Genomic DNA, 17,417 nt, shown 5'->3' with positions numbered 1-17,417 from the left:
TAACTCTCCCCGTGCCCACCTCATGAAGTACTTCATATACTTTGCCGGTCATCAAAAAAGGTATTTCGTTGCACTGCTCCATCGTTTGCCCAAAGACTCCATTTCTTGCCTCCTTTCACTTAATTTTTGCTTGGCACTTCTTCCTCCCAACCCCTACCCCCAGCTTGGCAAATGACTTAAAATCCATTTTGAAGCTTTATAAAAGCTGAAAAAATACTTGGCTCAATATGCAGCCACTTACATTTAAACATGCACATCTCTTTAAAATTGAGCTGTTGCTAGATTTTGCTCACCCCATTAGCCTATCTGACAGTGCAGGTCAAAGCTGCACTGAGAGCTTATACTAATTATTCAGATGAGGTGACCTCACAAAACTGGGCAGAGACAGCTCAGTGTGTTGTGGGCCAACTTGGCCCTGGCTGGCTTGCAGGCATTCCGAGCTTGGATTTTGCCAGTCTTGCAAAATTAGGATTTATGTTCTGGAAACCTGCACCTGAGGGATTGATTCATAACTGTTAGACGGAAAGGGAAACATTAAAAAAATACGAAAAGATAGTAATATATGTAACTAGATGCTTGAGCAGTTTATTAATGTCATCTTGATCCTGAGAGTATTTTTAATTTACTACAAACTCTGCTATTTTTTGTAATATAAACAAATTTAAGGATTTCTACTTTATTTTGACATTTTTTCAGTGGAGGTAAGGTAGTTACCACTTGGATTTGGAAAAATGGGTGACAGGTTTCTAGTGTATGCCACAAACAGCTATGATATCCAGATTTAATTATTTGCCTAATAAAGGGAAATAAGATACATTGTGTATATTGTAAGTGATCACCACTAACTAAACAAGGCCAACCAAAACATATTCTATTACAATATGTCCACTTGCAAATTCATCATGAGTATTCGTAACTGTTTTGTAGGGTGTTTCCCATTTAATGACTGCTGAGTTTAGCAATCAGTATAGGCAAAGACATGTTTTGTAAGTACCACACAGATCCTAGTCTAGATCTGCCTCTGGTGGAAGTATGGCAGGAAGTTATGTACCCCTGACTCCCCGCCAAGTTTCCAGGGTAGGATCATTTGAATAATTTTGATGGAGGTTGGCCATGAGAGGTTTCAGAGGCCTGCCGTAGCTTAGTACATGTAATTGATTGCATGGCAATCAATATTACAGGCTGTTTGGCCTTTTAAACATTAAATTCCCCCTCCTACACACAAAAAATAATGCTGGATGCCAGAGACAAACTGGTTTACTATGATGCAAATGATGGGCGATTCTTCACTTTACATATTTCTTCTATTTGCATATTGCAATACACCCACCCATATAAGGGCAGAGATATTGTACATCACCTGTGACTTCCGGTGGGAAATTGGACAGCTGTAAAAAAATTCTGCTTGCACCCGTCCCACTTCCCTTGAAAAATCAGTGGAGGAGGGGCGGAAAATCTAAGCTCCTTAGTTTAAATTCTCCTACTATGCTAGAAGTAGTTTATTGGATTGTCACATTCAGAAAATTGTACTTTTGAATCCCAGCCTCATCAGATATTCAAGCTCAAGGGAAGGAAGTGGGACCGGTGAGTTGCATTCTTCCGCGAGAGTGTGGAATTACATAATAATGATCCTAAAGTGTTTTTTCATTGATTCAAGCCTATCATCAATTTTGGATGAAAGGATTCCTCAATGTAACAAGCCCAATGCTCTCCAACAAGCCCATGATTGAATCTTCAAGGTCTGGAGAGAACTCTATGCTGTGTGCCATTTGACCCAACAGGCTGTATTAATGACCCATCTATGTGTAGGATGGAAAAGCTGGTGAAGTATAATGCACAGATAGAAGGCGTCAATAAAACCAGTTGAACGCCTTAATGAACCCAGCTCTATCTCTCCACCACTTTTCTCGACTATACGACCACTTTCATGATGTTGGACCGCCTAGCTGACGTCAAGTCTTAGATGAGTCACAACCTCCTTCAGCTAAACAACAGGAAGACCAAAGTCTTCATTTTTGGCCTGCCACAAAGTCTGTTTCTTGTCACTAATTTCACCCCCTTCTCTAGCCACAAGCTCAAGTTGAACATACACAACCTTGGAATTGCATTCAACCCTGAGCTGAGTTTCAAAAACAACAACACCAACATCCCAAAGCGCTTTACAGAGGCCAAAGAAGGTAGGATTAGGATGGATGACCAAAAACTTGGCCAAAGATATGGATATTAAGAAGGAAAGGGAGGTGGAGAGGCGGAGAAGTGTAGGGAAGGAATTCCGGAGTGTGGGGCCTAGGAGGTTGAAAGCCACCAATAGTGGGACAAAGGAGGGGAATGCACGAGAGGCTGGGAGTCAGAGGAACTGATGGGTTCAGCTTGTGGGGGTGAGGTGCTCTAGTGCTGAAGGAGATTACAGTGATAGGGAGGGGTGTTGCCATGGAGGGATTTTCAATTTGAGGCATTGGGGATTGGGAGCCAATGTAATTCAATGAAGACAGGGTGATGGAAGAGCAAGATTTGGTGCTGGGTAGGATATAGGCAGCAGAATTTTGGAAGAGCTGCAGTTTATGGAGGGTGGAGGATGAGAGGCCATCCAGGAGAGCACTGGACCAATCAATTCTGAAGTCGTGGATGAAGGTTTCAGCAGCAGATGAGCTAAGGCAGGCCAGTGACAGGCAACTTTATGGAGGTGGAAGTAGGCAGTCTTTGTGATGGAGAGGATATGAAGTTGGAAGCTCAGCTTGAGGTCCAATAGGATGCCAAGAGTGTGAATAGTCTAATTCAGCCTGAAACAGTGACTTGACAGGGTTAGTTGCAAAGGTATGGAGTTTGTGGTAGGGACCTGTATTGATGGCTTTGATCTTCCCAAAATTTGGGGACAAAATTGCAGCTCAACCAAGCCCTTTTTCATTTAAAAAGCACAGTATTTAAATAGATCCACTGGGGACCACAAAAATAATGCGACACATAGTTTTGGCAGGGCCCCTTCAGTTCCATTGCCTGTGGAACTGGTCAGAGCCTGCACCGCATAGGCTCCTACCAATTCCGACCAAAAATGGCAATCGGGGTCCTATTTATGCCATTGGACCTGATTTCCATATTAAAAGGGGTCTATCGCTTGAAACGGGCAAGTGTTTTGGACATCCAGGGCTAGGCCTCTTTCAAAATGGAATCAGCCGCATCACCGGTGTTAACGGAGCGGTAAGGCTACCGACCCCATTTTGAGGCCATTAACACCTGATCAACTCCCCTCACCCCTGTGTGTGACATCATGGGGGAACAACTAATATCCTTTTATATTCTTTGTTCTCAAATACTTTTCCAATTCCCTTTTAAATAATGTTACAGTCTCTTCCAATATTATATAGAATTACATAGAATGTACAGCCCAACTGACCCATGCCAGTGTTTATGCTCCACACGAGCCTCCTCCTACCCTTCTTTATCTAACACTATCGGCGCATTCTATTCCTTTCTCCCTCATGTACTCTTCTAGCTTTCCCTTAAATGCAACTATGTCATTCGCCTCAATTACTCCGATTCCCACATTCTAACCATTGTTTAGGTAAAGACATCAGTGGTTTCTCCTGAATTCCCTATTGGATTTATTAGTGACTATCATATTTATGGCCCTTAGTTCTGGTCTCCCTCAGAAGTGGAAACATTTTCTCTATGTCTATTCTATCAAACCCTTTCATTATTTAAAAGACCTCTATCAGGTCACCCCTCAGCCTTCTCTTTTCTAGAGAAAAGAGCCCCAGCCTGTTCAATCTTTCCTGATACCTATAACCTCTCAGTTCTGGTATCAGCCTTGTAAAACCTTTTCGCACCTTCTATATCTTTTTTGTCATGGTTTCACTTCTGACCAGAAACAGTGCAAAAATTTTAATTTAAAAAAGAAACGAGAATTCTTTCCAGAGAGTCGGTGAAAGTTACAAAGAAAAAAACCCCAGCGCATTGACCTTCACCTGCAATGCCTTTTTAATAATATTCTGACATTGCCGTTTTAAATGCCATTTTAACATTGCCTCCCCCCACCTCCAAAGCTGTCAATCAGCGGTGTGTCTCCATGGTGACGGTGTGGCGGGGCTCGCGGCCGGGGGGGGTGAATGAGCCGAGAGTCCAATAGCCGCGCGGAGGAGTCTGATGGTGAGAGCCGGCAGCAGGGAGCTGAGCAGAGGCAGTCCCGCACTGACATCAGCTGCAGCCGCACTCCTGAGCTGTGTCCGCCTGCTCTGAAATACAACCCCCTGCCCCCTCGCCTCTTCTCTCCCACCCCCCCCCCCCCCCACTCCTCGGTCAGGAGCAGAGAGGCGAGCCCCGGGCGCGCTGCACCGATGATGACCCAGCCACGGAGCGGGCTCGTGTCGGACATCCAGACCCGAATCTGCACCGACAACTTCAGCAACTGCTACACACTGGTGGGCAAAGAGCTCGGCAGGTAACCGAGGGAGAGGGAGAGGGACGGGGACTGCTGGAGACACGGGCAGTGAGGGACTCACACGCATTCAGGGAGGCTGACAGATACTAGGGGAGTACCGCAAACTGAGAGATTGGGGGCGGGGGGGAAGAGAGAGTAACAGAGCGAGGGAGACCCGACACACACACACATGGTGCGACTGATATACAGTAAGTGATTGAGGGAGAACCCACATAATGAAAGAAGGAGAGATCCCCCAACCACAAACAGTATAACTGAGGGAGATTCTCAATGTTGAGATGGGGTGAGGAAGACAAGTGATTCTATTGCATCTTTTGAAGCTGACAGTCTTTAATAGTGACCCACACAGTTGAGGGACAGAGACCCAGACTGACCTGTGCGTTAGGGACTGAGGAAGACAACTTGTCAGTGAGGGAGATTGTGACTAAGGAGATACTGTGAGAGGCTTGCTCGAGATGTTCTGGGTGATCTATTGCTATTTTGAGAGTAGATCTGTTCATTATTACTTTTTATTCCACAGTAGGAAATCTAAGTCCTGGAATGTTAGTTTTTTTTTAGTAAATTATTGATAGATCATGATTTTGGAGTTCAGATGAGCTAAGATTGCTGAGGTACATTCTTATATATATATATATATATATAAAATAGTATATTCAGAGCATTGGTACTCTTCATTGTAATGTATACATCTTGTGATTGTTGTCTTTACAGTTTTTTTAAATGCACCTCGGGTAAAGTGTTTAGTCTATTATATTTACCACATAGCTTTTTTATATAAAAGAAACTTGGTAATTTATTGGAGATGTTAATGGAAACTCATACTTGAGGTGCTGGTGATATTTCACACACATCTTATAAAACATTCACTAGTGGAAAATGCAACTGATTGTGAATAGCAGTAAATTCTGTGATGTGAATACTTCTTTGCCAAGTTCTACATTATTCCAGGTTTGTTGCTGGTAAAGTGATTCTAGTTGTATACAATTAATTTAAAAGTAACTCTTGGATGCCCTGGCTCATCTATTGCGCAGAGCAAGCTTACGAAACCACAGTAAGGGATTGGTTACTGTCATCTATATTTAAACACTGTGCTTGTTAAATGGAAAAGGGAATCCTGTAAATTGTCTGACATTGACACATTCTGGTAAGTAAAGCTGGAGTTTCTGACGTGCACATTGTTTTGTAGCTCCCAAGGCCACCTACTTTTAGTTAGTGGAATAACTGTTACGTAAACTAACTCCAGCTGGGACAAGAGAAAATTAACAAAAAATCAAAAGTGTGATATCTTAATCTATTAATTCAATACTAATTTCTGAAACTTTTTTTTAAAAGTGAAATAGTTCTGATGCAATTATTCAATATAACTGTTTTGAAATTAAATATTGGTTCCACCACCGTCCCAGTCAACGATTTAGGAAACTATAATTTCATTAAAGGTTATCCAATCTAAATGAATCAAAACCTAGTAAAGTCCTTGGGAAATGAGAGGCATTAATTTTATATTTAATTTTGCAAACTTGGAAAAAGTATTTGGGTGCGATGGGAAGGCTGTGCCTGAAGGACTCTTGATTGTTTACTTAAATATGTGCCAATGAAGTAGAATAATCTTTTTTTATATTCCTATTCTGGCCTGGTTAAAAGTGCACTCTCTTGTATATCAATATCTTGCGCTTGTGCAAAATGAGCCCAAAGCATTCAAATAGCATTTTTGAGCCAAAGCTTCTTAAGCTAAGGACCATTAATTTGTTTTTATTCCTCTTGATGTGTTTGCTGTTACACTAAATCAGTTTGAGAAAATCTTCATCTTGCTCTTGGGCTGCATCCCCTTACAAGTATAACTCCAGGTTTCAGTGTATTTGCTGCATGATGGTGTGCTGCAGCATTGCTTAGTTAGTATATAATGAGCCCACTTGGGGCAGCAAAACCACCATCTCTGATTCAGATAGGCCATTACTACTTAACCATGAAATAAGTGTGTACTGCAGATTGTCTGTTTTAGCAAGATGCAAAGATTTGTCAGGAAAACATACATTTACACTTCAGTACAAGCAAATATTATATTGTTTGGTTTGATTCCATGAAGTAGGGCTCTTCAATTTCAAGTTGAAAGTTCATCAAATAATGTTTATTCAAGAATTGATGTTTAACCAGTGAAATGTAGTTAGGTGTTAATGTGCAACTTCAATGGCAACTTCTCAAGACAGTAGAGGTGGAATGTCCTTGTTTGCTATGGATATTTTATTCATGTAATCATTCGAATCATCCAGTATTGCAGCCACAGAGTATGTTTAATAATTTTTCTCCAGTGGTCAGTTAGTAATGGCTTGCTGTTCCTTTTTTGTAGGTAAAGTTGGGGGCAGATTCCTCTTTGTGTGGAATTGTATTAGCAGTAACTGAGCATCTGCTCATTTTTGCCTATGCTACTTCTACTTCTACTTCTTATCCATCCCAGGAATAGGCATGAAGATGTCCTGAGAGGTCTGCTTGTTACTCAGATGGCTGCTTATTTCTACGTGTTTCATTCATGTTGCCTGTGTGCCAGAAATAGACTTCTATTGTGGCTGCAGGGGGTTGCTAGTTTTGGCAGTCTCCTGCTGGTTCTCATCCAGGTGCAGGCCAAGTCCTCGTGCTGGCCGCAGATTTGCTTAAGCACAGACCTGTGCACTGCCACAAGGCCTCTGAATCCCTCACTCACGGTTCACTGGAGATCTTTTGTCCTGTGCTCCAGATTTTTGATCTCAACAACACGAGTGGGAGCATTCCTGGGAGATGCTCCAACTGTGCTCACTGCATGCCTAAGGTCTCCCCTGCCAATCCCCTGCTGTATTTTACTAAATGCCAGTCTACAGAGGCGAGAGCCTGTGCTGTCTGATATTGCCCAGTTGGATATTAACTGTAGCAAACTCTTGTTGCATCATTCCCTGCAAGGAGGAAAGTGAATTTTTGTGTTGCTAAAGTATCCTCTGTTTCATAGCTAGTCCCATGAGATATGAATCATGGAGAAACTCAACAGGTGGGCCTTCACTTGGCAACAGACAGTCCTTTTTTAGCCCCACCTCTGCCCCTTGCACATCTGTATGAAGTGCTGCATCCTGTGATTTTCCCAAGATGTCAGCTTGGCTCAGTTGTTAACATTGTTACTCAAAAGGTCATGGGTTCAAGGACTTGAGCAGGTGACCTCGGCTGACGTTTCAGTGCAATACTGAGAGTGCTGCACTGCTGTCTTTCAGATCAGACAGTAAACTGAGGCTCCAATTGCATGTTCCTGTGATTTAGGTGAACATTAAATGCCGTAGCACTATTTGAAGAAGAGCTGGGAGTTCTTATGGTGTTCTGGCCAATGCTTTTCCCTCAACCAACACCATGCAAAAATTGATTAAACTAATAATTTATCTCATTGTTGTCTGTGGGACTTTACTTGATGGTTGCAGTGTTTGCCCATGTAAGTGACTGCACTTCAAAAAATAATTTTTGGGACATTTGTGATAACCACTTTATCAATGCAATTTTTTTCTTTAAATCAGTAAAACCCTCAGTTGTGTGTCTCTAGACTGGTGTCTGCTTAAGTAGTGATGCTGCTGAATAACTGTGGTTAGGGTTGTTGCTGCTCTTGGGGTTCTAGCATATGTGTAACAAGAAGACGACTAAGTGTACATGTACACTCAGGCATCTTGTGGCTACTCAGATAAAACATAGTACATTTTGCAGTGCAGTACAATTTCTGTTTCACATCTGCTGAAATATAATTGCGTAGTCAAGATATGCTCTCTGTAATCTCCTCCAGCCCTACAACCCTCCGAGATCTCTGCGTTCCTTCAATTCTGGCCTTTTGTGCATCCATGATTTTAATCGCCCCACCATTGGCGGCCATGCCTTCAGCTGCCTAGCCCCTAAGCACTGAAATTCCCTCCTAAACCTCTGCGCCCTGTTACCTCTCTCTCCTCCTTTAAAACACTCCTTAAAACCTACCTCTTCGACCAAGCTTTTGGTCACCTGTCCTAATATCTCCTTATGTGGCTTGGTATCAAATTTTGTTTGATAACGTTCATGTGAAGCGCCTTGGGATGTTTTACTATGTTAAAGGCACCATATAAATGCAAGTTATTGTTGTTGTTCTTAATTGCCAACGGGAGTATATAACTTCCATCCAATGTGCATGTTACTTACATTGCGTACTAGCTCCCAGCCATTTACTTCCATTATTGTCTCTTCAAGGAGTTGACCTACTGAGTCCCTCTGCCTGGTTGTGTTTGTTGCCTTCTATTACATGCTGCTGTTTTCTGTAAGGAGAAGAAAATGAATTGCTTTGAGCAAAAACTTTGTGCTACACCTTTATGTATAGCTTACCTGATTGTTCCAAAAACATTCTGCGTGTGAAGTATTTTATAATGTTTGAAAGCTGACTGTGTGCATTGTAATTATCAGCTGTATATGTTTTAATTAAAGTCAGTCCTCATTTTTTATTCTCTGCATCTTTCAAGGTGATCCTTCTTTGGCCTATAAGATCATAAGAGATAGGAGCAAGAGTAGGTCATTCGGCCCCTCGAGTCTGCTCCGCCATTCAATGAGATCATGGCTGATCTGATTTTTACCTCAACTCCACTTTCCTGCCTTTTCCCCATATCCTTTGACTCCCTTGCTGATCAAAAATTTGTCTAACTCAGCCTTGAATGTATTCAATGACTCAGCCTCCACAGTTTTTTGGACTAAAGAATTCCAAAGATTCACGACCCTCTGGGAGAAGAAATTCCTCCTCATTTCCGTCTTAAACGGGCTACCCCTTATTCTGAGACTATGCCCCCTAGTTTTAGATTCCCCCATGAAGGGTAACATCCTCTCAGCATTTACCTTATCGAGTCCCCTCAGAATCTTGTATGTTTCAGTAAGATCTCCTCTCATTCTTCTAAACTCCAGAGAGTATAGACCCAACCAGTTCGATCTTTCCTCATAAGACAACCCTTCCATACCCGGAATCAACCTAGTGAACCTTCTCTGAACTGCCTCCAATGCAAGTATGTCCTTCCTTAAATAAGGCACTAGAACTGTACGCAGTACTCCAGGTGTGGTCTCACCAGCACCCTGTATGGTTGTAGCATGACTTCTCTGCTTTTATACTCCATCCCCCTAGAAATAAAGGCCAACATTTCGTTGCCGTCCGGATTACCTGCTGCACCTGTATGTTGACTTTTTGTGTTTCATGTACGAGGACATCCAGATCCCTCTGTACTGCTGATGTGGAGATGCCGGTGATGGACTGGAGTTGACAATTGTAAACAATTTTACAACACCAAGTTATAGTCCAGCAATTTTATTTTAAATTCACAAGCTTTCGGAGGCTTCCTCCTTCCTCAGATAAATGTTCACCTCTGTACTGCAACATTTTGTAGTATTTCTTCATTCAAATAATATTTTGCTTTTTTATTTTTCCTCCCAAAGTGGATGACTTCACATTTTCCCACATTATATTCCATCTGCTAATTTTTGCCCATTCACTTAACCTGTTAATATCCCTTTGCAGACATTTTGTGTCCTCATCGCAACTTGCTTTTCCACCGATCTTTGTATCATCAGCAAATTTGGCCACAAGAAACTCTGTTCCTTCATCCAAGTCATTGATATATATTGTAAATAATTGAGGCCCCAGCACTGTGCCCTGCGGCACCCCACTAGTTACAGATTGCCATTTTGAAAATGACCTTTTTATCCCGACTCTTTGTTTTCTGTTAGTTAGCCAATCCACTATCCATGCCAGTATATTACCCCCAACACCATGAGCTCTTATCTTGTGCAGTAACCTTTTATGTGGCACCTTATCGAATGCCTTTTGGAAATCCAAATATACTGCATCCATTGGTTCCTCTTTATCCACCCTGCCCGTTACTTCCTCAAAGAACTCTAATAAATTGGTCAGACATGATTTCCCCTTCATAAAACCATGTTGACTCTCCATGATTGCATTATGAGTCTCCAAATGTCCTGCTACTACTTCCTTAATAATGGATTCTAGCATTTTCCCAATGACAGATGTTAGGCTAACTGGTCTATAGTTACCTGCTTTCTGTCTCACTCCCTTCTTGAATAGGGGTGTTACGTTTGCGGTTTTCCAATCCGCTGGGACCTTTCCAGAATCTAGTGAATTCTGGAAGATTATAACCAATGCATCCACTATCTTTGTAGCCACTTCCTTTAAGACCCTTTGATGCAAGCCATCAGGTCCAGGGGACTTGTCAGCCGTTAGACCCATTAGTTTACCTAGTACTTTTTCTCTAGTGATAGTGACTGCTTTTAGTTCCTCCCTCCCCTTTGCTCCTTGATTTTCTACTATTATTGGTATATTATTAGTGTCTTCTACTGTAAAGACAGATACAAAATATCTGTTCAATTCCTCTGCCATTTTCTTGTTTTCCATTATTATTTCCGCAGTCTCATCCTCTAAGGGACCAATTTTTACTTTAGCTACCCTCTTCCTTTTTATATACTTGTAGAAGCTTTTACTGTCAGTTTTTATATTTCTTGCTAGTTTACTCTCATAATTTATTTTCTCCCTCTTTATTATTCTTTTAGTCATCCTTTGCTGGTTTTTAAAGTTTTCCCAATCTTCAGGCTTACCAGTAATCTTTGCCATGCTTTTTCTTTTAACCTGATACCATCCTTTACTTCCTTAGTTCGCCATAGTTGGTTCACCCTTTTTGTGGAGTCTTTCCTCCTCAGCGGGATATATTTTTGTTGCGAGTCATAAAATATCTTTTTAAATGTTTGCCACTGCATATCCACCATCATATCATCTAATCTGTTTACCCAGTCCACTTTAGCCAATTCTGCCCTCATTCCTTCATAATTGCCCCTATTTAAGTTTAATATAGTAGTTTCAGACCCAATATCCTTGCTCTCAAACTGGATGTGAAATTCTGTCATGTTATGATCACTGCTTCCCAAGGGATCCTTTTACTTTGAGATCATTAATCCTGTTTCGTTACCCATTACCAGATCCAAAATGGCCTGTTCCCTGGTTGGTTCCCCGACGTATTGGTCTAAGAAACAGTCCCTAATACACTCTATGAACTCCTCCTTAGGGCTATTTTTGCCAATTTGGTTTGTCCAATCTATGTGAAAGTTAAAATCACCCATGATTATTGCATTATCTTTTTTACAAGCCCCCCTTATTTCCTGATTAATATTTTGCCCTACAGTGTAGCTACTGTTAGGGGGCCTATATACTACTCCCACCAGTGATTTCTTTCCCTTGCTATTTCTTACCTCCACCCAAATTGATTCAACACCTTGATCTTCTGAGCCAAGATCATTTCTCCCTATTATACCAATTTCATCCTTTATTAACAGAGCTACCCCACCACCTTTACCTTTTTTGCTATCCTTCCGAAATGTTAAATAACCCTGAATATTTAGCTCCCAACCTTGGTCACCTTGCAACCATGTCTCTGTAATGGCCACGAGATCATACCCATTTGTTTCTATTTGTGTCGTCAATTCATCTATTTTATTACAAATGCTGCGCACATTCAGATGAAGAACCTGTTTTACTACTTCTTCTTGAGCATATTTATTACCTCCCTTTTGTGTTATAATTACAGCAGGTTAGTGGATCACTTACGATTAAACATGGTAAGGTACTGCAAGAAATTCCCATACCAGCTTTTCTCTTTCATGGGCTACACTTCTATATGCTTCTTCACATCTTCATACTGCTAACAATTACCAGCACATTCTGGGTACTTGAATCTGGGCTTTTGCCCTCTGCTTTCTCTCTTCATGTTGCCCAGTAGTTGCACACTCAAAGTTGGATTAACCCACAGTGTGCTATTTGCACTAGTTGAGCAGGATTATTGCAGATACACAATCAAGAAGCAATAGTTTTAATACACTTAAGTTTCCAGAAAGAGCAAAATGCTATGATCTTGTGAGTGTGTTAAAAGAATAATTTGGCAGCAACTTCCGTTCCCATTTAATACACTGGACTAGAATCTTGTCTGTGTCCATTTTTGGGCCCAGACTTGGCACTGTGTGCCCGAACCAAGCAACTTTAAATTGGGCCTCCATTCAGACAATGCTACTTGTCTTTCAGAGTAAGAGGCTGAACAAATTTTGTACAACTCTACTATTATCTAGCAGTAGTAATTAATCATAGAATCATACAGCATAGAAGGAGGCCATATGGCCCATCGTGCCTGTGCCAGCTGTTTGAAAGAGCAATCCAATTAGTCCCACTCCCCTGCTCTTTCCCCTTAGCCCTGTAATGGCACCTCTTTGCTATTGTCATGCCACATCAAGATAGTGGTTCTGTTCTCGAATGTACTGAGACCCGCACTTTATGCTACCATACTTTGTCAAATAATGTGAGGTACTGTCGTCATTTTGGTGATCTGATTTGGTTGGAAATTTGCGTTTTCTGGTTTCCAGTAGCATTGCACATTGTCCATCACCCCATCCAGAAAATGCATGTGCTGTACTTTGTGTGTGATTTAAATCCACTCAGAGCATAAAAATTCCCATGAGTTAACTAGAAATAGTGCTTTCTGTATACAGGATAATCTTGTATATTTTATCACTGACAACTTGAAGTCCCTTAGCTGCCAATGATGCAAGAAAGAGCACAGACACAAATTATCTTTTATTTAGTCAACGCAAAGGCAAAATTTTGTTTTTCATTTCATTATGCTTCAAACCATTTAAAAAAAAACTTATCACCCTTTGCTGTACTGTGGGATATTCAAACCCCAATTGCCTACCATCTTGATCCAACTTCACATTAAGCATTTTAAAAAAATTATTAAAGTATTTTTCATAAACATACTAAATGTAAACACGAGAAAAAGCAGTAAGCAAGCAGGCAAACTCTAATGTTGAGACCAACCGAAAAGTACTGTATAAATAAGAGAAGCAACTGCAAATGAATTATGAATTCCTGTACAGTAAACGGGGTCAGAGAAATTATGATACATTGTAACCAGGGCGACATTCATGGCCTTGTGTGAAGCAACAAGACGATGGGGGTGGGGCAGCTAATTTCCCTTAAAGTGGTACAAAACTGGAGTCTGAGTGTAACCGAGGTTGATCACCATTATTGTTTCCCTGGGTCAGCACATTTACCGTTCCACTGCCATTATTTTCACTGAACCTAAGCGCTTTTGAATATCTAATAATAATGACCTCTCTGGGCTTTTAAAAAATATATAAATGTGAATTTAAGTACTTTACAACACTTTGGGGGCAATTTTAACCCCCATGAATGGGTGGGTTGGGGGCGGGTGGGAGGTTAAAATAACAGCTTTTTGGAGCAGGTCTGCATCCTGGCTCCAACGCGCCCAAATCTGGGTTTTTTTTGAATTCGTTCACGGGATGTGGGTGTCACTGGCGAGGCCAGCATTTATTGCCCATCCGTAATTGCCCTCGAGAAGGTGGTGGTGAGCCGCCTTCTTGAACCGCTGCAGTCCGTGTGGTGACGGTTCTCCCACAGTGCTGTTAGGAAGGGAGTTCCAGGATTTTGACCCAGCGACAATGAAGGAACGGCGATATATTTCCAAGTCGGGATGGTGTGTGACTTGGAGGGGAACGTGCAGGTGGTGTTGTTCCCATGCGCCTGCTGCTCTTGTCCTTCCAGGTGGTAGAGGTCGCGGGTTTGGGAGGTGCTGTCGAAGAAGCCTTGGCGAGTTGCTGCAGTGCATCCTGTGGATGATACACACTGCAGCCACAGTGCGCCGGTGGTGAAGGGAGTGAATGTTTAGGGTGGTGGATGGGGTGCCAATCAAGCGGGCTGCTTTATCTTGGATGGTGTCGAGCTTCTTGAGTGTTGTTGGAGCTGCACTCATCCAGGCAAGTGGAGAGTATTCCATCACACTCCTGACTTGTGCCTTGTAGATGGTGGAAAGGCTTTGGGGAGTCAGGAGGTGAGTCACTCGCCGCAGAATACCCAGCCTCTGACCTGCTCTCGTAGCCACAGTATTTATATGGCTGGTCCAGTTAAATTTCTGGTCAATGGTGACCCCCAGGATGTTGATGGTGGGGGATTTGGCGATGGTAATGCCGTTGAATGTCAAGACGAGGTGGTTAGACACTGCCTTGTTGGAGATGGTCATTGCCTGGCACTTGTCTGGCGCGAATGTTACTTGCCACTTATGAGCCCAAGCCTGGATGTTGTCCAGGTCTTGCTGCATGCAGGCTCGGACTGCTTCATTATTTGAGGGGTTGCGAATGGAACTGAACACTGTGCAGTCATCAGCGAACATCCCCATTTCTGACCTTATGATGGAGGGAAGGTCATTGATGAAGCAGCTGAAGATGGTTGGGCCTAGGACACTGCCTTGAGGAACTCCTGCAGCAATGTCCTGGGGCTGAGATGATTGGCCTCCAACAACCACTACCATCTTCCTTTGTGCTAGGTATGACTCCAGCCACTGGAGAGTTTTCCCCCTGATTCCCATTGACTTCAATTTTACTAGGGCTCCTTGGTGCCACACTCGGTCAAATGCTGCCTTGATGTCAAGGGCAGTCACTCTCACCTCACCTCTGGAATTCAGCTCTTTTGTCCATGTTTGGACCAAGGCTGTAATGAGGTCTGGAGCCGAGTGGTCCTGGCGGAACCCAAACTGAGCATCGGTGAGCAGGTTATTGGTGAGTAAGTGCCGCTTGATAGCACTGTCGACGACACCTTCCATCACTTTGCTGATGATTGAGAGTAGACTGATGGGGCGGTAATTGGCCGGATTGGATTTGTCCTGCTTTTTGTGGACAGGACATACCTGGGCAATTTTCCACATTGTCGGGTAGATGCCAGTGTTGTAGCTGTACTGGAACAGCTTGGCTAGAGGCGCAGCTAGTTCTGGAGCACAAGTCTTCAGCACTACAGCTGGGATGTTGTCGGGGCCCATAGCCTTTGCTGTATCCAGTGCACTCAGCCGTTTCTTGATATCACGTGGAGTGAATTGAATTGGCCGAAGACTGACTTCCGTGATGGTGGGGATATCGGGAGGAGGCTGAGATGGATCATCCACTCGACACTTCTGGCTGAAGATGGTTGCAAATGCTTCAGCCTTGTCTTTTGCACTCACCTGCTGGACTCCGCCATCATTGAGGATGGGGATGTTTGCAGAGCCTCCTCCTCCCGTTAGTTGTTTAATTGTCCACCACCATTCACGATTGGATGTGGCAGGACTGCAGAGCTTTGATCTGATCCGTTGGTTGTGGAATTGCTTAGCTCTGACTATAGCATGTTGCTTCCGCTGTTTAGCATGCATGTAGTTCTGAGTTGTAGCTTCACCAGGTTGGCACCTCATTTTTAGGTACGCCTGGTGCTGCTCCTGGCATGCTCTTCTGCACTCCTCATTGAACCAGGGTTGATCCCCTGGCTTGTTGGTAATGGTAGAGTGAGGAATATGCCGGGCCATGAGGTTACAGATTGTGCTGGAATACAATTCTGCTGCTGATGGCCCACAGCGCCTCATGGATGCCCAGTTTTGAGCTGCTAGATCTGTTCTGAATCTATCCCATTTAGCATGGTGGTAGTGCCACACAACACGTTGGATGGTGTCCTCAGTGCGAAGACGGGACTTCATCTCCACGAGGACTGTGCGGTGGTCATTCCTACCAATACTGTCATGGACAGATGCATTTGCGACAGGTAGATTGGTGAGGATGAGGTCAAGTAAGTTTTTCCCTCGTGTTGGTTCGCTCACCACCTGCCGCAGGCCCAGTCCAGCAGCTATGTCCTTCAGGACTCGGCCAGTAGTGGTGCTACCGAGCCACTCTTGGTGATGGACATTGAAGTCCCCCACCCAGAGTACATTTTGTGCCCTTGCCAGCCTCAGTGCTTCCTCCAAGTGGTGCTCAACATGGAGGAGGACTGATTCATCAGCTGAGGGAGGACGGTAGGTGGTAATCAGCAGGAGGTTTCCTTGCCCATGTTTGACCTGATGCCATGAGATTTCATGGGGTCCAGAGTCAATGTTGAGGACTCCCAGGGCCACTCCCTCCTGACTGTATATCACTGTACCGCCACCTCTGGTGGGTCGGTCCTGCCGGTGGGACAGGACATACCCAGGGATGGTGATGGAAGAGTCTGGGACATTGGCTGAAAGATATGATTCTGTGAGTATGGCTATGTCAGGCTGTTGCTTGACTAGTCTGTGGGACAGCTCTCCCAATTTTGGCACAAGTCCCCAGATGTTAGTAAGGAGGACCTTGCAGGGTCGACTGGGCTTGGTGTTTTGCCGTTGTCGTGTCCGGTGCCTAGTGGTCCGATGGGTTTTATTCTTATTATGACTTTTTGTAGCGAGATTTTACAACTGAGTGGCTTGCTAGGCCATTTCAGAGGGCAATTAAGAATCAACCACATTGCTGTGGGTCTGGAGTCACATATAGGCCAGACCGGGTAAGGACGGCAGGTTTCCTTCCCTAAAGGGCATTAGTGAACCAGATGGGTTTTTACGACAATCCAGTAGTTTCATGGCCATCATTACTGATACTAGTATTTTAATTCCAGATTTTTATTTAATTAATTGAATTTAATTTCGCCAGCTGCCCTGGCGGGATTTGAACTCATGACTCTGGATTTTAGTCTAGGCCTCTGGATTACTAGTCCAGTAACATAACCGCTATGCTACCGTACCCGCACATAGGTACGTTTGTATGCGTGTCCATAACAGACACCCGGAAGTACCGCCTCCATTTAAAGCCAGCAGGCCGATATTTAAAGGGCCATTGAACCTCATTGGAATAGTTGAGGTACTTTATATTTTTTGTATTACAAAAGTAAAATTAATTTAACCGTACCTGTTTGTGTTTCCCATCGCTTCCGATTCACATCAGGTGAAAGCAGGCAGGAAGGGCGGATTCCATGAGGTGAGTGCCTTTATTGCATTGCTTGTGGGCCCGGAGGATCAGGGGTGCTTCATCACGCCCAACAAGCTCACCTGGCTGACAGGGCCCCCATGATCGCCAGAAGCTGGGGTTGTTCTCCTTGGAAGAG

The 17,417-nt window shown here is 43.4% G+C and overlaps 1 protein-coding gene across 2 annotated transcripts in view; it reads left to right on the top strand.

The window, feature by feature from the left end:
* The first annotated feature begins 4,094 nt into the window (after positions 1–4,094).
* The window catches only part of stk17a (serine/threonine kinase 17a), a 92,451-nt gene continuing 79,128 nt past the window's right edge, over positions 4,095–17,417 (top strand). Inside the window, exon 1 of one of the 2 annotated variants that reach the window (XM_068005839.1) lies at positions 4,095–4,435. In XM_068005839.1, the coding sequence (XP_067861940.1) occupies positions 4,104–4,435 (332 nt within the window). In that variant the 5' untranslated portion in view covers positions 4,095–4,103. The remainder of the gene's footprint in view (positions 4,436–17,417) is intronic. The other variant, XM_068005829.1, reaches the window with a different exon arrangement.

This window comes from Heptranchias perlo, chromosome 2 (genome assembly GCF_035084215.1).
Source record: "Heptranchias perlo isolate sHepPer1 chromosome 2, sHepPer1.hap1, whole genome shotgun sequence".
In the NCBI taxonomy this organism is placed as follows: domain Eukaryota; kingdom Metazoa; phylum Chordata; class Chondrichthyes; order Hexanchiformes; family Hexanchidae; genus Heptranchias; species Heptranchias perlo.
The sequence above is the reverse complement of the archived record's forward strand: the minus strand, read 5'-3'. Positions and strand labels throughout refer to the sequence as shown.